Source organism: Tenrec ecaudatus, chromosome X (assembly GCF_050624435.1).
Source record: "Tenrec ecaudatus isolate mTenEca1 chromosome X, mTenEca1.hap1, whole genome shotgun sequence".
Classification (NCBI taxonomy): Eukaryota; Metazoa; Chordata; class Mammalia; order Afrosoricida; family Tenrecidae; genus Tenrec; species Tenrec ecaudatus.
In genome coordinates, this window is record NC_134548.1 from 46,586,855 (window position 1) to 46,609,004 (window position 22,150).

At 39.8% G+C, this 22,150-nt stretch overlaps 1 protein-coding gene across 8 annotated transcripts in view; it reads right to left on the reverse strand.

Annotated features, from left to right (window-relative positions):
• The window catches only part of CASK (calcium/calmodulin dependent serine protein kinase), a 450,866-nt gene that overhangs the window by 37,826 nt on the left and 390,890 nt on the right, over nucleotides 1-22,150 (reverse strand). For all 8 annotated transcript variants that reach the window (XM_075539425.1, XM_075539421.1, XM_075539419.1 and 5 more), the window contains exons 13-17: nucleotides 19,654-19,734; nucleotides 14,651-14,839; nucleotides 9,233-9,311; nucleotides 2,952-3,037; nucleotides 1,169-1,237 (exon numbers count right to left, since the gene is read on the reverse strand). In XM_075539425.1, coding sequence (XP_075395540.1) covers nucleotides 1,169-1,237; nucleotides 2,952-3,037; nucleotides 9,233-9,311; nucleotides 14,651-14,839; nucleotides 19,654-19,734 — 504 coding nt within the window. The remainder of the gene's footprint in view (nucleotides 1-1,168; nucleotides 1,238-2,951; nucleotides 3,038-9,232; nucleotides 9,312-14,650; nucleotides 14,840-19,653; nucleotides 19,735-22,150) is intronic.

Genomic DNA, 22,150 nt, shown 5'->3' on the forward strand with positions numbered 1-22,150 from the left:
GTGGAAAAATTCCACTGTATTTTCATTCCATTTTCCATGAACTTTATGCAGCCCCCTTTTAGAGTACTAACAGGAATTCTATCAGAAATCACCGGGAGAAGCTCAAGACCTGATATAAAAGAAACTCCAACTGCATAACAGCTCGCTAAATATACCCTTGGTTGAACAACAGATTTGTATACATATCTTCAATAGCTTTAGGGAGAAAAATGCGAAGCCCCTGATTTTCGTTGTGAAATTTATAGTACTACTAGAGACTGGAAAAAGCATTTAATTTCTCCTTCAAATTCCCCTAAGTACAAATGCAATTTTCTCGATGAGCTTACTTGTCAGTCTTAAAAATTAACTTTATGAATTGTGTACTTCATATTGAGGCACACATACTGGGAAAACGCACAAAGAAAAATAGCCGCCAATAAGTAATACTCTAGCTGAATGTGCAATAACCAGAGAATGATATCATTTATGCCAGTTTATAGTTCCAAATAGAAAAGAACAAACTTTTGGATCTCATTTAATAACTAGCACAAAACTGAGTAATAGAGGCTGGAAAGGATACCATTTCTGGAGGAGAAGCCTAACATAAGAAAAATCTTTGGGTCTGGATTCCTTTAGCGAATGTAACTTGTTCACGAATCGCATAACATTTAAATAATTTCGCCAAGAATTGCAGAAGCTCGTGTTCTTCTAGTACACACGTTATCCATTCTGTATCGACTTAGGAGAACTGTCGTTGTTCTTTGAATAAGTGCATTTTAACAGAAATAGCTCACTTTGCAGATTCTTGGAAAGAAGAAGTATCTATGTGATTTCTTAACAAGGGAAGTGAATATACTTCCTGGAAATATTATTGCAATTATGGTCTTTCTTTTTTCCCCTCAGAAACTCCGTCTTTTAAAAAATGAAGTCTAAGGTCATTATTTGCAGCTGCTATCTGTTGCACTTAGACTTCAGCCCGAGACTAAAGTGCTGAGGAGATCCCCATGGAAGCAGGGTTGAGTAGGTAGAGGGGACCTACTCTGTTCCGTTATCTTCGTTGTAAAATTGGTGTGCAGTGATCTAACAGCACAGGCAGAAACGATTTCTCAGAAAGCCAAAACATTCAGCCATCAGCAGACAGTTAGTTAAGAACTCAGAGGAGATGGGGGTGGTTCGTTACAGCCATTACCTCACAGGATGAAGACTGAGTGCGGTAACTTGGCACAATCTTGAAGGTAATACTCCCCCGCATTTCCCTCTGGAAAGGGGAGAAAGAAGAAAAGAAAGTGTTCTCTTATAAATAAACGTTGCGCACGAAACCATAAGAAACCTCTCAAAATGGGCGGGGCAATGAGTGGGAGCCTCCTAAGAACACACAGAGCTAAAGGGCCCTCGCTTTTCAAAGTCAGGGGGTACTTCTGTGCACAGTAGAGGAAGTTCCTGGGAAACGTACTGCCAAGCCAAGAGGGTCTTGTTCATATACAGCACAGGAGTGACATACCTCCGATGGTCACCTCACTATCGACACGGCCACAAAAACACTAAGTGATATGCCTTTAAAGAGTGCACATAAATTGAGCTGGGTAATAATTACAGAAAAATCCGATTTGGTGTGCCACGTTACAAAGGGCCTTCGTGGCACAGTGGTTAAGTGCTTGTTTGCTAAGTGAAAGGTCAGCAGTTTGAACTCACCATCTGCTCTGCAGAAGACAGATGAGGCAGTTTGGTTCTGTCAAGATTCCTAGGAAAAACCCCACTCTACCCACAAACCAAACCCACTGCCATTGAGTCTGTTCCAATGCAGAGCCACCTAGAGTGCTGCCGAGTCTCTGAATTGTTACAGGAGCAGACAGTCTCATCTTTCTCCTGTGGCTGCTGGCCTTGAACTTTGTGGTCAACAATCCAGGGCTTACCCAGCAGCGTCACCAAGGACGATGGCCTTGGAAACCCTCTGGGGCAGTTCTACTCTGTTCTTCAAAGGGTCTTATAAGGTAATTATGAGTCAGAATTTGACTTGATCGAAACAAATTTTTTTTGGGGGGGTTGATTAGTATCAAGGAGACCTGCTGGTGCAGTGGTTAAGATCTTGGCTGCTCATGGAAAGGTTGGTGGCTCAAATCCTTAGTTGCTCTGCAGGAGGAAGATGTGGCAGTTTGCTTCTGTATAGATTTATAGCTTGTCAACCCTGTGGATAGTTCTATTCTGCCCTACAGGGTTGCTAGGGTCAGAAGTGACTCTATGGCCGTGAGTTTCAATGTGGTTTGGCGATATAGTACGATGGTTCACTAAGATTTCTTTTTACTTAATAATTTTGGCTTTAAAAATTATAGTGAGTCCATGGTGCTGATTTCACACTTGATAGGTATTCTTAACATGGGAGGTGCTACAATGCAGTGGGAAGAGGAGCCAGATGTTCAGGAGCAGTTTCCTTTGCTTGACTAAGGCAGCGAACATAGGCAAGGGTCTACCACTCCGCTTCAAAAAAATTCCAAAATTACCCCTCAATTTGGATATGGATGGTCAAATTCGGCCTGGTCTGCCATTCCTTTCCTCTCCCTTGTGCTACGGAGAAATCCAATCCAGCTGGCTGTGACTCAGCTATACAGGTAAGCGGTTTCTGACATTGTTCAGGTCAGTGAGAAGTTAGTTCTGAGGTATACACAACTGGAAAGGATGTTCCTTAAGCACCTTCTTGATAAGAAATAGGCAATAAAGCTCACAAGGAGAGCATCACACTTCAAATTGCTAAAGAGGGGCAAACAGTTTTCTAAACTCCACTGAATGTAAGCACTCTCCTAGATGTCAACTTCCAAGACTGTTTCCTCTGGGTCTGTTTCAAGTCCACACAAATGGCGGTGCTAGAATGTGCAAAAGAACACACCCTTTATTTATGCACTAACAAACATAACAAAACAGGCTAGCACACTGAAAATCCATCTTTGGAGAGATAACAGCATGTTTCAGTTACTTACCAGCATTTTTTGCAGCTGTTCCACTGTTTGATTCGCTACACTGATGCCATTGATTTCTCGAATCTCATCACCAACGTGGAGTGTACCTAGGAAATGACACAGAACAAACATGAGATGACCTAGATTTTTGTAATATTAAAATCCCAAGGTAGCAAAATATAATAAAATAATGAAGATGAGGACTACAGAACCAGGTATGAATATGGCATCCGCAAAATTATTTCATTCATGCAGTCAACTCACCGAAACGGATACATCTATTTGTGGAAAGCACAGTTTTGAAGGATGGCTGTGGAAAGCAGTTCTTTTCTTGGAGAGCGGCAGTGTGGACAGTGGGTAAAAGTATGGCCTCTGTGTCTAGACTGTCTGGGCCTCAATCCATCCCAGCTTTATCACTTACTAGCTTGAAGGCTTTAGATAAGCTACTGAAACACCCTGTACCTTCGGCTTAATTTTTGTAAAATGGAAATGAAAACAGTACCTGCCTCATAGCCTTAGTTTGAGGATTAAGTGACTTTAAAACATGTAAAGGGCTTAGAACTGTCTTGGCATATAATACGCACTTATGAAAGGGTTTGCTGCTATTATCATCATCATTTTTACTTGTCAAATTTGATACCAAACTCACTACCACCGAGTTCATTCTGGCTCACAGTGACCCTCTAGGACAGGGCTGAACTGCTTCTGGGGGTTTCTGAGACTGGAGCTCTTTACGGGAGAAGAAAACCTCTTTCTCCCTCAGAGTGGCTTGTGGATTCCAACTGCTGATCAGGCGGTTAACAGCCCAATGCTTAACCCCCACTCCACCACCAGGGCTCCCCACAATACAGAAATGTTGTCTATTTTCAAAGAATGGCTTAGATACTAGACCTATAACACTGAAATAGTATTAAACATAAATCAACCTTTTAACGATCCTTTCTTATGCTTCAAACATTTTGTAATCCTCCAGCTGGAAAGAGTGATTAAATACCAAGGACCACACAGTGCTCCTTGTTTGTTTGGGTTCTGTATTGATCAAGTGTGCTCGTGTTAATACACTGACCTTCTTGGACAGGATGAACAGTTTTAGTGCTTGGACAGCCAAAGCATTTTGGAAGTTTAGGAAGACTTCTTTTGTTGGACAATAAAATGAAAGAGAAAAACAAAACGAAATAAACACACTGACTGACTGTGTTATGAAGAAGCTCCCCGAATGCACATTTCGTCACTTAAATCGGCGAGTAGAATATATCCGAGCCTAAAGCTTGATCCTCAATCAGGCCAAAGCAAGTTTCTATATCTAACTCAACCATGAAAGCTCAAGCCCGCCCATTGCCATGCAGTCGCTTCCAGCTTGCAGTGACCCTCCATAGGGTCAGAGAGCAACTCCTCAGAGAGCAGACAAGCCTCACTTTCTCCCTAGGAGAGACGAGTGGGTTTGAACTGCCGACCTTGCTGTCAACAGCCCAACACTTAACCCACTGTGCCAGCAGAGCTCTTCCATATCTAATTTTAATTCTTAGGAAATAAAAGGGCCAGAAAATGATATTAAATTACTAGACATTGATGCAACCAGCCAAGTGCAGAATGTGACAAATTCTGGAGGACACAGAATTGACTTCATTTAAAAATTACAAGGGGCTGGGAGGAGGGAGGAAAGCAGGGAGAGGGTAGTTATAAACTAAAAGAAGCTTAAGAGATATATTAACTAAATGCCATGGGGTCCCCTTATCTGGAGTGTGACTCAAACCATCAACTGCAGACAAAAGTACAAGCAGTAAAAGAAGTTCGAATATTGAGTAGATATTTGAGGATATTAAAGAATTGTTCTATCTGCGTAGGAAAGATATTGGTATTGTGGTTATGTTGATAAAGAACCTTTCTTTTAGAACTATTTATAAGTGAAATAACATGCCAAGGATTTGCTTCAAAATATCATAGTCGCAAAGATAGATGAAACTAGTGTGGACTGTCCTTGGGTTATGTGAACAGTGAAGCGCTCCACAACTAGGCAAAACATTGACAGTTTGAACCCACTCAGAGGCGCCTTGGAAGAGAGGCCTGCTGACCTACTTCTGAAAGGCCACAGCTTGAGAACTGCACTGAGCACTTCTACTCTGCACCCCAGGGATTGCCACGGGTTGGAATCGACTCACTGGCAACCATCAACAACAACGAATGGGGCTATGAGTTTATGATAATCATAGAGAATTATACATGAGCGATTACGGCACTTTTCTTCCTAATTGTTTGCATTTATGAAAATACAATCAAAACCAAACAAACAACGCGAGGACTGTTGCTTCCAGTATGGCTGGAAAGGCGAATAAAGACTTTCTCACTACAGCACAAGTGTATCTTGCCAAAAGAAGTGGGAATCTCTGAGGACACCTGACACTTCTACCCCGCACTCCTCTGCAAACAACAGAACCCTGTGAGCTGGATCCACAATGTGGCAAACAGAGGGTGGAGTGGACTAGTGGTGCCTGCTATTAGGATTCTGAGTCGGGATCCAATAGCAAGTTATAGAAACTGAATGGAAGGTTCTGTAAAGAACCAAGGCCTTCAGTGTGGCTACAGTTCCAGATCAGTGACACTCCGAGGAAAGAAGCAAAACCTTCTCTGGAACCATGGATTCCCAGAGTCGGCCCACTGATCAGAATAAGCAATGAGTCATAATCAAAGATTGCTAAAGCACACGGTAAGGCAATCCTCTATAAGTGGGAGTCAATAGAAACAGTACAGAGACTAAAAAAGACAAGGAACTAATATGAACAAGCTTACTGCACTATTAAACCACACATACACAATAAATTTATGTCACGGAAAATGTAATTTACCAAAACACACTCAAACTGTGGAAAGTCTGTATAGTCTTATGAACGCTAAAGTTATTAAAGCAGCTGCAAAAGGTCCTACCACATTCTCAAGGTACAAACTCATATTCCAATGTTAGACAGTCTTTCCGAGAAGAAATGAAGGGGAAAGGCTCACTAAGCTATTTTATAGAGCTACTCAAATGGACTACTTTATAAAGCCAACTTGAAATGAAAACAGAAACATAGGAGAGGGAAACCAATGACAGGCCAGTCCCAAGCATGACCACAAGTACAAAAACCCTACACAAAACATAAGTGCACAGAATTGAGCAATACATAAAAAGTTAACATATGACGACTAAACTGGAAACATCTGAGAAACACACGGGCGGTTTGACCATTCATGAATCTTTGAAAGTGAAAAAAAATCTTTGAAAGTCATTTACCACATGAGCAATTTAAATGAAAACAACAACAACAACAAACACAGAATCAGCAGATGCAGACAAAACATTTGCTAACATTCAAAACCCAATCATTACAAATATGCTCAGCAAGAGAGTATAAGGACATTTCCTTCGCCTTAATCAAAGGGGGGCACTGTTGGGTAAACGTTGGACCGCAAGGGTGGTGGTTAAAAACACCAGCAACTCTGCAGAAGAAAAATTTTGGGTTGCTACGAGTCAGAATTGACTCGATGGCAGTGGGTTTGTGTTTGGTTTTGGAATCAAAGGTATTTCTAAAAATTTACAGTAAGTATTCTTACTGGGGAAACATTGGAAAGATTCGTTTTTATAATAGGACTAGGACAAGGAGGTATGCTATACCACCTCTCTGAACCCTTTGGTGACATTTGGGGCATATAGTGCCCACATACATTTTCAGCCTCGGAGGTTCTCAGGGAACTGCTATCTTGTTTATAGGATGGGGATCTGTATATCTGATGAGTCTGAAGCCAGTGGTCTGACTCTCCCAATCCTACCACCACAGTCCACTTGGGGGCTACACAGCCCACACAATCATATCAAAATCCATATGATCTCAAAAAAATTCATTTTTTACAGTATGCTTTCCCTTACTGAAAACACATTAGCAACACAAAGGTCCAAGAAGAACATAATTAAGCCAGGAAGGGGTTAAACACTGGAGGCCTAGCCAGTCCAGTAATATAAGAAGACGGAAGGAAGGATGCTCCCACTTTGCTGACTGTATGGCAAAAGGTGAAACAAAACAAAGCAGAAACCATACTGAAACCTAAAACCGAGCATCCTCCTGTGTGAGTGCAATGCACAGGGGGTGTGCTAAACCCACAAAGCTTTCTCTGAGAGGAGCACGGATGTCGGAACTGATCCTACGTTCACAGTGTCCATCTTTAACGAGGACAATAGGGCATCACAGTGCTTAGGATGCTACTTCTTGCTGTCTGGGGTTAAGAAAAGAGATGCCAAGTCCAAAAATAGCTCTATCTTAAATAAAGGGAGTCTGCCAGGAGAATAATTTTTAGAATAGACTCTAAATACTAGTGCAGATTATACAAATATATAACTCAATGCTTCCAAAAGCTCACCACACCCATCCTCATCAAGTTGATTCTTACTCATAGTGACCTAATAGAATAGGATAGAACTGACCCTGTGGGTTTATGAGGCTGCACATCTTCATAACAGAAAAAAGTCTCATCTTTGTCCTGTGGAGTAGTTGGTGGGCTTAAACTACTGACCTTGTGGCTAACAGCCCAATGAATAACCCATGACACCACCAAGGCTTCTTTAGTGTTTTCAAAGAGGAGTTTAAATCTATTTTGCTTCTACAAAACCTTGCCTATCCTTTAGAGTTAACTAAAATTCTATTTCTCAAAAAAAAACTTTGTCTAAAATGCTACATAAGCAAATATGGTGAAGAAAATGGATGGTGCCCAGCTATCAAAAGATAAAGTGTTTGGGGTCTTAAAGGCTTGAAGTTAAACAAGCAGCCATCTAACAGGGAAGTAAATAAGCCTGCGTGGAACCTGTGTGTCATAAGGTGTCAATGGGATCAGGTATCAAACATCCCAAGCAAACATATTGATGTGAATGAGGTGGGTTGGAGTGGAGACCCAAAGCCCATCTGTAGACAATTGGACACCCCCCACCCCCAGAAGGGTTACAAAGAAGGAACAATTAACCAGGGTGAAGTATAGCGCTGACTGAACAGATATAATGCCTCTAGTTCCTGAATGCTTCCTCTCTACCCGCTGCTCCACTACCATGACCCAGTTCTACCTTACCAATCTAGCTAGACTGGAGTACACGCATTGCTGCAGATAAGAGCTCTCAACACATGGAATTGAGGACAGATAAAACCCTCAGCAACAGTAGTGGGAGTAGTGAAATCATGAGGGTAGGGGGATGGTGGAGAGTGGGGAGGAGCAACCCAGTACGAGGTTGGATATATAGCCCATACGCCAGGGGATGAATAACAGAAATGTGGCCAAAGGGAGACAATGGACAGTGTAAGACATGAAATAACAACAGTATATAATTGATCAAGGATCCCCAAGGGTGGGGAGGTGGGGGAGGCAAGGGGAAACAAGAAGAGCTGATACCAAAGGTTGAAGTAGAAAGAAAATGTTTTGGAAATGTTGATAACAACATATGTACACATGTGCTTAAAATAATTGAACGATGGATTGTCATAAGATTTCTAAGAGCTACCCAATAGAATGATTAATGAAAAAATCTTTGTCTATACCAGTCCTTAGTGAATTCCCTTCTGAGAATGACTACACTCACTGTCCTAGGTATTAAGAACTTAATTATAGATTTGATATCGCTTATTCTACCATTTGATTTTTAGACTCTTATAATATCTTGCTACTTTATTCACAGTATGTTTCCTACTCGAACATCTGACCTGAGAGAGTACCATACATTCTTGTGTGTAAGCCGAGTTTTTCAGCACGTTTTTAAATGCAGTTTTTGTGGTAAAATTAGGTGCCTTGGCTGATATTTGGGTCGGCTTATACTCAAGTATATACAGTAATTCTTGAATTGTTAAACTTTTTATATATGAGAGAGGCTTCAAAACTTCATGGAAAATGGAATAAAAAGATCAATAGAATTTTTCCATCAACTTTCTGAAGCCCCCTTGTATGTACATCTTGTGTCCCAGAATAGTTGTCTTCCTTACATCCTTGGGACAAATGATACTTTGCTTGATATTCATGGTCTCTACTAAGTCAGGATCCAAAAGTGGTCCAGAGAAGTTCCAGCATGAGACCTTGAATGTAGCCTCCCTTCCTTTACCTACAGGCTGGAGCACACTTTGATGAATGAGAACAAATGGGAGGCTGAGCCTGATAAAAAATTTACATAAATATTGTTAAGTTACACAGATATTTTCGATGAATTATATAAACAAATAAACAACAAACAAAAAAGGCACTCACTTTACTAGGCTTCAGGGGAAAGAAAATTAAGAATTCTGTAGGAAACAACGTACCTTGCCTGTGAATCATTCCCCCATGCATGATTCTCGCAACAATACAATGATTCAGTTCATTCATCTTCAGAGTGATTCCCTGTAAAAAGTTAAGGCAAAGAAAAATTACTATGAGATAACACGCCTCCTTTTTATATTTGTCATTTTGCTTTAGGTCATTTAAGTACAGAAGTTAAGAAGACTGTAAAGATATTTTTGGTATGTGGGTTGCTATCATACTAGTATGACAGCATTTTTCTATTTCTGCAATTCAGGAAGTCTGGCTCTGGGAGCCCCGGTGGTGTAGTGGTTACATGTTGGGCTGTTAACCACAGGGCCAGTAGTTCGAAAACATGAGCCTCTCCTTGGGAGAAAGGTGAGGCTTTCTACTTCTGTAAGTCGGCATTGACTTAATGGCAGTGATATTTTGTTATCTGAACCTGGCTCTGCTTCAGTCCCCTCTCCCTGTGCTGTGGCCTGGAGATCCTCGCAGGGCAGTAAGAAGGAAGACTCCTTGCCCTTGCTGCTCATCTCTCAAGGATCTTTATCCTTTTGTTGCCTGGTGCCCAATGTCTTAAAAGCTGTTGCTTCATGTAATTTTGTCTGTGAAAATATTTTTTTGGGTTATTTTAGGTGAGAGGGTAAATCTGACCCCTGTTACTCCATCTTGATCAGAAGCAGAACTTTCACCACCATTTTCTTGACAGAATATTGTTCTGGAAGTAGATTTCCACCCCCAATTATTCACTATAACGCAAGTCTTCATAAACATATCTTTGTACCACATCTGGTTGGTCATAAGAATCACAAGTCACCACTGACTTTGGGGTTGATAGCTAAGCACTTTAACCTCTGTGCCACAAAGCTCCTACAAAGCTTCTTCCCCCCAGTTACCATGATCTGAGTTCTACCTTGCAGGACTGGATAGGGAAGAGGTTGTACACTGGTGCATATGGGAGCTGGAGGCACAGGGAACCCAGGGTGGACGATACCTTCAGGACCACGGGTGTGAGGGGCAATGCTGGGAGAGTGGAGGGTGAGTGGGTTGGAAAGGGGGAACTGATTACAAGGATCTACATGTGACCTCCTCCCTGGGAGATGGACAGCAGAGAAGGGGGGGTAGGGAGACTCCGGATAGGGCAAGATATGATAAAACAACAATCTATAATTATCAAGGGCTCATGAGGGATGGGGGAGTGGGGAGGGAGGGGTAAAATAAAAGAGGACCTGATGCAGAGGGCTTAAGTAGAGAGCAAATTCATTGAGAGTGGTTAGGGCAAAGAATGTACGGATGTGCTTTATACAATTGATGTATGTATATGTGTGGATTGTGATAAGAGTTGTATGAGCCCCTAATAAAAAAAGAAAATGATTAGGCAAAGAATGTACAGATATGCTTTATACAATTGATGTATGTGTATATATGGATTGTAATAAGAGTTATATGAGTCCCAAATAAAATGTTTTTAAAAAATTAAAAAAATAAAAGAGCAATTTATACTGAGGAAACAAAAAGAATCACAAGTCACATAGGGAACTTTTACATATAATGTTGAATTAAAAACCCATTCTTGCTGGATTTAGATTCAGTAGGTTTGGGATGGAGCTCTGAAATTTGTATTTTTAATGATGGTCTTCAGTGAAAACTAGTCTTGAACTTGAGATGGCTAAGGGCAGGGTCTCTGTCTTGTTTTATTCACTGAATAATAGTACTATCTGAAAGCTTACATGAAACTATCTAAGGCTTTATGATCTAGTGTTTATCTTAATTTGCATAATTCTAAAATATGTAATTTTTGCATGGTTCCTATTTTGCAGTTCTTAGAAATAGTCAGCAGGGTGAAAAATTGCTTCATCAAATTGTTTCTGGTCCCAACATGCAACTGCAATGTTCAAGGTTCATTTCCATCTTGTATATTCTAAATCAGCTTGTATCATTACCTAGAAAAGTGCTGTGAATTAATGTGTAAGTCAAATCTAATTTCCAAAAGAAATGACAGTATGATGGAAGTACCAGCCTTGAAATGAATAAACTTATGTATCTATTCAATTAACATCACCACTTATCCTCTGCTAGGAACCCTGCTTGGTACGGTACTGTGTAAGACAGACAATGTCCCTTAGGGCTAGCAGAATCAAAAAACAAAACAACAACAAAAATCCTCACTACCATCAAGTCAATTCTGACTCAAAGTGACCCTATAAGACGGGGTGGGGTTTGCCCTGTGGGTTTCCAAGACTGTAACATTTTATGGGAGGAGAAAGCCTCATTTTCTTCTGTGGGACGGTTGGTGGTTTGGGACTGCTGACCTTGCAGTTAGCAGCCCTGCTTGTTACCCAACACACCATCAAGGGCCCTCATGGCCAGGGGAAGTTCACTTTAAACCAGCTGTAATGACCATTTATCAATTTTGTCTGCTTCAAATCTATCCCTTCTTCTGGTAATGCACTTCATGGTTTAGGAAAACATTTTTTTTTTCTGAAAAGAGAAATGGACTCATATTTTCTTTGTTCCTAAATTTACAAATTCCTAGGATGTATTAGCCCAATGTGATTGGGTCTTATGCCTAGTCCTGAACCTACCAGCCCGAGAGAGATTGATTTTTCCTTGTTTATATAAGCTTTTCCCTGACTGCCTAAGGAAGCTCCAGTTGGGTCTTTGTGTGCAACGTGGAAATCCCAATTAATAGAGAAATAATTATGGGTGCAATGTTTACAAACAAGAAAACATAGAGAATTTGATGGGGAGTGTATCACCCTTGGGGAGAGGACGTGGTAGAGTTGGACACACTGCAGAGTCTCAAAATCAAAATAATTTACAAAGGTGTATCCTTCACAGTAATCTAACTAACACTTTATAGGGCAACTAAGCAAGCCAATACACATATATCAAATGCAACTAAGACTTACACTCCATTATTAAAAATAGGGTTTTTATTTTCCACACAATGATTGCTGTTTTAATAGCACCTGGTCAAAAGGAGAAGGAACACACGTTCACTGGGGCAACCGAAGGGAGAAGGGCTTCTTTGAGGAGCTTTCGGGGAAAGAGTTAAAGCTATCTTGTGCTTTCTGAGACATGAATTCTAAGAGGCAGTTTGAAGCCCTTGCTTGGTCTGTATTTCTAGGTAGCGAGCGCTGCTCCAGAGAGAGGCAGCCACTGTCGTGAGGCTGCTTCAGAACACGGTGATCACAAGACCCTTCTGGGCTTCCTTCTTTCTCCCTTTCCCCTTCCTGTCTGGTTTGCTTGGCTGCACATTACCCCTTCTTCCTGCCCCTGTGACACAGCTGTCTCTCTTCTATAGCTCTGTCAGAACTGTTTTTTTTACACAAGCTGGGAAACGCTGCCCACTCATCTGTTAAGTGGAGGCATCTCTGTGAAACATGAGCTCCGGGAAGGCAGGGCCTATGTCCTACTTGTCATTATGGTGCTGGAATCTTACATAGTGATTTGTACATGAAAACAAAAACTCACTGCCATTGACTCAATTCAGACTCAAAGGGACTCTACAGAGCAGAGTAGAACTGGCCCCGTGGGTTTCCCAGGCTGTAAATATTTATGGGATCAGAAAACCTCTTTCTCCCGAGGAGCAGCTGGTGGTTTCAAACTGCTGACTTTGTGGTTAGCAGCCCAACTCATAACCTACTATGCGATATAGTAGGCACTTAAATAACTGCTAACCGAGTGAATGAATGTACAAAAAGAATAAGCGGAAGAGTGACTTTCATAAAGTAAGATATTTGCATGTGACTCAGTATCCCTGTTCTATACACTGGGTAAACAAAAAGAAACCTGTAGGTTTAAATGCTTTTCTTTCTTTTTCTAAAGATATGATTCTCCTTTTAAACTTGGACATCTTCCAATGTTCCTGGTCGCCATGGGTAGCATGACTGTCTATCCAGTTGTGCAAATCTAACGCTTAAGGAGCATCCTTGATCTACTATCAACACAATAGTAAAGTATATTGATTTTATTCGTTTTTTACTTCTTAAATCTCACTTCTTTCTATCTTGGCATTCATTCCTCTAGGTTAGAGTTTCATCATCTCCTCTGGGCTACTACAATAATAGCCTTTTAACCGGCCTTCCAAGATTCACTTTTGTCCCCTCTAATCCAGGCTCCAGAATGATACTTCTACAGTGATCCTCTGGCTTTCTTACTTGAAGCACTTCGATGGCTTCCCACTGTTTTAAAGACAAAGCATAGAACGTTTAATATGTTTTTCAACCCTTGGATGGTGTGGTTCCCGTCATTCATCTTGCTCCCTGTAATCCAGCCATGGCCTCTTCTTTTTCTTTTAAAATGATGCTAAGAGCACTGTCATTGGTCAGTGGTAACGTTCCTGCCTATATGAAACACCTGGCTTGCATTCCCACCCAATTAATGTCCTACACAATCACCACTGGTGGTTTGAATGCTGCTCTTGTTTCAGTGGAGCTTCCAGACTAAGACAGACTAGGAAGAATGGCCTAACATTCCACTTTCAAAAGTCAGCCAAAGAAAACCCTATGAAATGCAACTGATCAATGGGATGGTACAGGACCAGGCAATGTTTTGTTCTACTGTATATGGGTCATGAGTCCAGGTCAACTCCACAACAGCTACAATGGTAACTAACTACAATAAGAAGAACCTCCTCACTACCAGATTTCTGCATATGCTGTTTGGTTTACCTAGAGGGTCTTGTCTGGTTAACAACAAGTAGTCTTCCCTTGACTTCCCATCGATGGGAATAAGGCATGCCTCAGCCCTGATTCCAATCTAATGCTAGTTCTAAGCACTGAGAAAATGCAGCCATATGAAGAGGAAGGCCCTAGAGAAGATGGATTGACAAAGTGGCCGTGGCCATGAGCTCAAACTTCAGAACAATTTTGAGATGGTGCAGGACCCTGAAAGGGTTCGATGCACTGGACATAGGGTCGCTAGGAGCTGGAACTCACCTGAGGGCACCTAACAACGAAACAGGTGGATGCGCATGGGAGGTATAGTATTTTAGCAATGTTACTCAATTTGTTGAATGTCTTTTCAATTGGGTTTCCTCTCATTGTGGAAGGCAGAACATCAGGAAAGCACCAGACTTGTAAAAGGAGCTTTTTCTTTACTAAAACAGTGTCATGAAACCTTCATTTTCTTAACACCAACACTAATATTTCAAATGTCCTTTTCTTTGCTGTCCTGGAATTTGTACAGGCTGGAGTAATGCATCAAGGCATACATTTCTTTCAGACAGTCAAGCAGCATGCCCAAGGACTGTGTTAGGCAGAGAAATTCCAGGAGAGAGAACGTGAGAGGGAAATTTCACATCTGGAAATAGATTTTAAAAAAAGAAACAACTCTCCATGCCCTCTTCCCCTCCCCCAACAGTAGACGTTGAAGTTAGTGGATGTAACGCATGCTGGGACTTTATGAATGTATAGAGTACTTCTTCTCCTACATACCATTGGTTCATCGGTGTTCTTTTGGAATTGGACCAGTCGAACTCTGGTCACATTCTCCATATCCATGTCTCCGTTAGCACTTTCTGGAGAATCACCGTTTAAGTAAGGAGAGGTGGGAGGAGGTGTGACCCTCAGGGCTTCATCACTGTAAACTTCATGTGCCACTACGTCATGAGTCTGAAGTAAGGCCTGTTAATTTATGAAGGAAGTGAAATATTAAAACAGTACTATTTCAACAGAAACCCAGAATATAAGCATATCAAATAATTCTTTGTGTCTCAAAAGAAGCTCTCATACAAAGAAAACTCAAAGCACACCATACTCAAAGCACTCGATTCAAACCATCTTCTACTTTTTCTGTGATAAATTATAATGATGTTATGTGGATTAAAAAAAAGGAATGAGTGAGGCTTGTTGATTTCTTGAGGTAGTGGTGTTGTCTATAGCTATGAAAAAAATGTCCAACTAAATCGTTCAAATAAAGGCTATCTTATAATTTCAAATGAACTAGCAAAAAGAATTATCTACAAATAAAGCTGGCTGATTTGTGCTGGGGCTTAATCTACATATAACCTCCTCGGGGGGGGGTGGACAACAGAAAAGTGGGTGAAGGGAGACATCGGTCAGTGTAAGACATGACAAAATAACAATTTATAAGTTATCAAGAGTTCATGAGGGAGGGAGCGTAGGGAAGGGAGGGGGAAATGAGAAGCTGATATCAAGGGCTCTAGTGGAATGAAAATGATGATGGCAGCATATGTACATATGTGCTTGACACCATGGATGAACGTATGGATTGTGATAAGAGCTGTACAATCCCCCAATAAAATGATTTAAAAAGAAGAAAACAAAAGAAACCCCAAGGCAATAATTTGTATATTGCGTGAATGGCTTTTTCTACCTGGTATTAACAATACTTATTTTATATCACTCCACGATCAAATATAATTTGTAACATTCAGCTTATAAAAGAAAATTTAAAAACATACACAATTGTACCAGAAAGAAAGAAAATGTCCAAAATACCACATGTAACATTGAACTCTTAAAATTTGAAATCACTTAACGTTTTTGCTCATTTCTAATTTTTGGAGCACTTGCCTGGCTGAAAAATAAGCGGATAATTCTTACTACGACTTTTTCTTGCAAAGCCTTTTTCTTTATGAAAGAGTGACTTCTTTGTACTAATAGCTGAGTGTCATCTTGGACACCCTGGATAATCAATATCTCATCTCCATAAAAAGGCCGTCCTCCCACTTGCTGCATTTTTGGGGTGCTGTCATAAAAAGCAGCTTTTCAGAAGCATGGACGCTTTTATTTCAAAGAGAACTTACTGGTGAATAGCAATTTGTTTGGAACTTGATAAAAATGCCATTTTCTTATATACTGGCTATAAATTCTATTTTAATTTGTGGCTTGTGTGGTGTAATGAAATATCTGGAGATAATGAAACGAAAGGGAAACTGCTCTCTAACTATAACCTTTAGCATCTTTAATTGAGTTACTTAAATTGAAGGCTTATAAGAGTCATAGCTTAGCTATCACAATATTAAAGACATGCATATGAGACAAAAATAAGGTGACTAGTCATGAAGACGGAGCCCTGGTGGCGTAGTGGAAACCAGTTGGGCTGCGATCTGCAGGGTCCATAGTTCGAAACTGCCAGCTACTTCATAGTTCGAAACTGCCAGCTACTTCTACTCCTGGAACTCATAGAGGCAGTTCTACCCTGTCCTCTAGGGTTGCTAGAAGTTGAGATTGACTCGATGACAGTGAGTGTGGTTTAATCATGAAGAAAAGGATGCTGTTTGTCATCGAAAGAGCATAGGCTTGGGTTTCTAATGGAAATGGCAGCTCGTTCTGGGATCTCAGCAGCTTGGTCAAATTGAGATTTAGGTGAGGGAACAGAAGCAGAGTAAGTTTGCTTGACCAGAGTTCTGCAATGACCCTTGGGCTCTTGACCTCCTTAGAGCCTCGTCTGCACGCTGCACTGCTTCCCAAAGCCTAAGTGTGTGGGTTGTGCACGTTATGCAAAGGACTCGTCTTCTGGTTTAATTTGTCTGCTTCAGAAACTAAGATTTATGGCACAGAGCAAAGTCCAACTACACTAAGTGAAAATGATCATCTGCTGGCGTCCTAGAGCACAGGCTGTGTGGCTGGAGGAGATATAGACAAGCAGCGCTCAGCAGGGCAACAACAGTCTGTGAGGGTTTCATGGGTAGAAAAAAGTGTTTATGTTATTTCTTTGCATTTTTTGCAAATGAGTTCTATTCATTCTTTTCAATTATTTAATTAGATATTTGTATTTAATATATTATTTATAAGGAAAAATAAGCTCACAGTCATAAAATAATACCCAAATCAAATTTAGGAAAAAAACAAGCTCAAACTATATTACCAAATAAGGCTGTATTTAATATTAACCACAATTTACCACTGTAGAAAAGATTATTACCATAAAACAGAACTTGAAGTAAAGCTCTAATTCACGTGCAAACAGAAACAACTTTTTAAAAGGGAATTAAAAAGAAGCCACTTACAGATCATTAAGAAGAGTCATTTAAAAATGATAGTGTGAAATGAAACAATAAGGAAATCCTATCATAAGGTATGATTCAGCAATTGCTACTAAGCTAAAATAGCTGCTATTCTTAATTACTTAAGAATAATCATATAATAAGAAAGAAATACTTTCATTTTTGGTACTGTAGTAAGGGTATGTATGGGGCAAATTATATCTTTGTGCCAGAATAATTTTAAAAATTCACTGATTGACAATGAATAGAAAAAATATATACATTTTAGTTTACAGAAAAGAAAAAAAGACTCCCAAACTGAAAATGACACAATCTGCTACTTAAAAAAAAATCTACCACTTAATGATAAAACTTTAAATGACAACTTTAGGTGATTTAACCATCTTATTTTTGGAAAAGCAGGGTGCAAAATCTGGTTAAAATTTTTTTTTGGTTAAATTTTTTTGCTGCTGTCATTCTAGGTCATATTCCTAAAAGGAAAAAATTAAGAAGTAACTTTCTAGTCTACTAAAGCATAAGACATTTGCCTTTTATCTTTCTTTTTTTGGGGGGGGTCTCAATTCTTTATGTTTCATATTTTGTAACTGCAATAAGTAATGGATCTTTTCTAAAATGTATTTGAAAGAATGAAGTAAATGAAAACAAGATTAGTTATTAGTAAAAAGGATTATTTTTATCATGATTTCTAAAGATAGGGCATAGATTTCTTTTTATGAGTCAATGGCATTTAATTTATTCATTGAGTTGTATAACCATGACAACCATTACTTTTAGAAGATTTTCATTGTTCTAAAAAGAAACCCTAGACCCGTGAACCAACTTTTCTTATTCCCCCAACTCTCGCTAGTCCTAAGAAAACTAGTCTACATTTTGTATCTATGGTTTATCTATTCTAGATATTATACACCAATGGAATTATACAATATGTGGTCTTTTTAGTTCATGTACTTGGGTTTTAAATTTTCATTCTATTTTACTTGTTGAAAATATACACAGCAGGACATACACCGATTCGAGGGTTTCTAATATAAAATTCAGTGACACTGACATTACATTCTTTAAGTTCTATAACTATTCACCTTTCTTCTGAGTTTGCCTTTGGCCATTAACAATAATCTCACTGCCCTCTAAGGTTTCTATATAACCTTTTAAGTTGCTGTTGTCAATTTGATACCACATAGGTAGCGCTTAAGAGAGCACACAGGAGTCCCAGTGGCATAGTGGGTTATATGTTGGGCTGTTAACCACAAAGTCTACAGTTCAAAGCCATCAGATGGTCCATTGGAGAAAGATGAGGCCTTCTGTTCCCGTAAAGATTTACAGCCTCAGAAACCCACAGAGGTGGTTCTACTCTGTGTTATAAGGTCTGTATGAGTCAGAAATGATTCGACACCAGTGAGTCTGGAGTTTTTCTAAGAGTACAATGCTCAAAGCAGAACTTTCCCACTAGAGTCAAGCACTAGGCTGCCCACCAATCCAACCAAACCCACTGCCATTGGAGTTGATTCTAACTCATAGTTGATCCTATGCAGGGTTTCTGAGACTGTAAATCATTATGCGAACAGACAGCTTCATCTTTCTCCCATGGAGTGGCTGGTGGGCTTGAAGTACCAACCTCAAGGTTAGTGGCCCAATGCCTAACCTACTAGGGCTCCCTGCACAGGAGCATGTATTAGAACTCCATGCAGGGTAATATAAACAAGTGCAAAGTGAGGGAAGAAAGGGGAGATCAATGTAGATTTTAGAGGTTAGGGCATTTTGTCACAGAATAGGTGGGGTTTGAGTCAGTCCCTAGCTTTATAACATAATCCGTGAAAAACGCACCCACTTAAAGGTGTAAAATCTGATTTCCTACTACAACTCATCGGAGGCGTCACCTGTCTTTAAGAATTATGCTCTTGGTAGGAGAGTGAGGGTGAATATGGAGTTGCTTCGAAGTGGTCACTTTGAGAAGAAAATTCCACTTTAAAGCCTGGGTTAAAGTTGGAAAGATATTGTTTCTTCAAATATCTGTATGTCAAAGCTCACAGATAGCCAATCTGATAGACAAACTAAATTAGTTGTTGATTTTGACGTAAGGCAAGCCCATGTGTTGCACTTTCTGAAACAGCCTCCCTACAACTGTGATACAAAGTAAACAAAACGATGGTCATGTGTTTGGTGTTACCTAGTATTATAATCTTAATAACATATAGAGAAACATTGTATGTAGTCTGAACACTATATGGAGAGATAAATATTATGAGAGGGCTTGAAAAAGTGTGTGGAAAATGGAATTAAAAGAAAATGGAATTTTCCCAGAAACTCTTTGAAGCTCCCCTCATATATGGATAAACAGAATATGCCATCTTAGTACTATGCAGCTAAATAGTCCATGGAGAAAGATATATTTGACAAAGCAAGTGGTACTTTATGAGGGTTATTAAATTTTTCTTTTAGTTTTATGGGAATTCAAATGTTACTCACCATGAAATGAGGTTGTGTTAAAATACGCTTTAGTTCTTTCGCATCATTATTCTCAGGGTAACATGAAATTTCTTCCAATACCTGAAAAATAAGAAATATATGTAATAAGTACTTCAAGCATGATACAAGAGCTAGAAAATATTAAATTATATTAAATTTTAAATTAGGAATGGGTTTTTGTGGCAGGCTCAACAATTATTTTGGAAAAACAATTCTCATCATTTGCTTCAAAGGTCATTAATTCAAAGAACTGTACTGATGGAAATAAAACAAGAATAAAAAGAAGAAAACAAAGGAAAACAAGTTGCTGTAATAGTCTGTCCACAGTAACCAACTATAACCTAAGAGGCTACTAAAAAATATAAAAATAAAATAAGTCCATATATAACATATTTATTATATGGTTAAGTAATTTAATTAACTTAATGGGAAAATAGCTCTACAAATCCTTTTCCAAATTCACCATAAAAAATAATCTGTAATAAAGCTAATAACAGCTTTCTTTTATATCGGCAGAAATCACAAGGCCCTTTTTGCAAGATCAAAATGATATAGGTTCAAGCAAACATAATTTGAAGAAGAAAAACTCTTAAGCAATTTTCCTTCGAGCCTAATGGGTCAATGTTATTCTTCACACTCAGCTCCCCCAACAGAGCAAACTACGCCTTTGCTAATAGCGCCTCAGATTAATCGCCAGGGAATCCCAGACAACAGTAAGAATAGTGAGAACAACGCGCTTCTCCCATTCAAATGTGCTTCACTTGAATATTCTCTCTCAACAGGTGGAAATGGCTGGTTTGGGATCAGACTGGCTTTCCCAAACAATCCAGGATGGCTAAGATGGATTTTAACCATGTAAAACTTATGTGACACGAGCCACGGGGCTAGTCTCTGCCCTGGCTTCAGAAGAAACATGTTGCTGCTATTTGAACTGTGTGTGGCTGGATTCACAGAGCAGTTTCATATGTTACACTAAACTCAATTCCCCAAGTCTAACCAATTGAGGATGCCTTCAGCAGGACTGCATCTTAGGGGCACACAACTCCCTCCCTCCACCCACCAAGGAATCCCTCCAGCTTCACTCTGGAGACGATGACAAAGCCTTCATACTAGGGCAGACAAGGAACTTGGGAGGTCATTTGGCCTCATGCTTGGATTTCAATGTCATACCTATAATATTCTGTGCTACTTAACCACCAGCTCTGGGATAAACACACACACAAACCAAAATGACAGGGGCTCTTTCTTTTCCACACAAATGGTCCTGCTTTCACAGCGGATAGATAAGCTGTTAATTCATATTGCTTTACGGTGATAAGGAACCCTGGTGGCACAGTGGGTTAGGCATTGGACTGATTACTGCAAGGTGAATAGTTCAAACCCACCAGCTACTCCTCAGGAGAAAGATGAGGCTGCTTACTCATGAAAAGATTTCGTCTCGGAAACCGGAACTTTACATAGAATAGGTATGAGTCAGAATTGGCTCCATGGTAGTGGGTTGTGGTTTTGTTTTGGGTAATGATGCTAAACCAATTTGCCTTTGCTTATTGTATGCTTCCAAGTTCTCTCCTGGTGAAACACAAGCACTAAATCATCTATTTTGACTGAGGCCTTCCCCACGCATTTACTGGCTTGTCCCTTTAGTGTGTCAGATTCTTTCGACTGGGGTACTATGAAGATCAGGTGGGGAGTCACATTGGTGATGGCTTACTCTCAGCTCTTCGAATGAGCACTTAGTAGGCGGTCAGAGGCAACACCTTGCTGGTGCCCTGAGCTAGGGAGCAGGCCTGACAGACTGTGTGATCCGTCTGTTCATCCGTGGATATACTCTGTATGTCATGAGAGGGCATGCGTTTGCAGTCTTGCCTACTCTTTTACTTAGTATGCTCATTTTCTAAGATATCAATTTTTAAAAAGGGAGAAATGCTTACTTGCATACAAACCTTTGTAACATCAAAACACAAAACAAACACACAAAGAAACCTGTGTCTAACCATGGGGGAAGTTGATTTTCACTTAATGATAGCCAAGAAATTATATAATCATTAGAATTCATATTTATGAAGAAAAGTAAAAGCATGGAAAATGATTTATTATATAAAGTTAGGATTGATCGCAACTATACAAACATTTGTATTCAGCTAAATAGTGACTGAAACAGGTTAGGCAAAAGTAAGCATTTTGGTACTGAGGTGATGGGAAAATGAATTAATATAGGTAACAGATGAATTTCCATCTCTGAAACTTTCTGTAAGCTGATGTCTGTATAACAGTTCTAAAAACAAATTTTTCATGGAGACAAGCAAACCCTGTACACTCACAAGTTATGAAGACAATGTTTTGAACTTAGTGTGAATTACAAACAGATATGTCTCAAGCATGGCCACCTTTGAAAAACCACCTCAAAATTTCAGGGCATATCTATTTCTACCAAGTGAAGTAACATAAACGAGAGCGAGAGGCAAAACGGACATGCTAACCTGTTTTAAGTTTATGT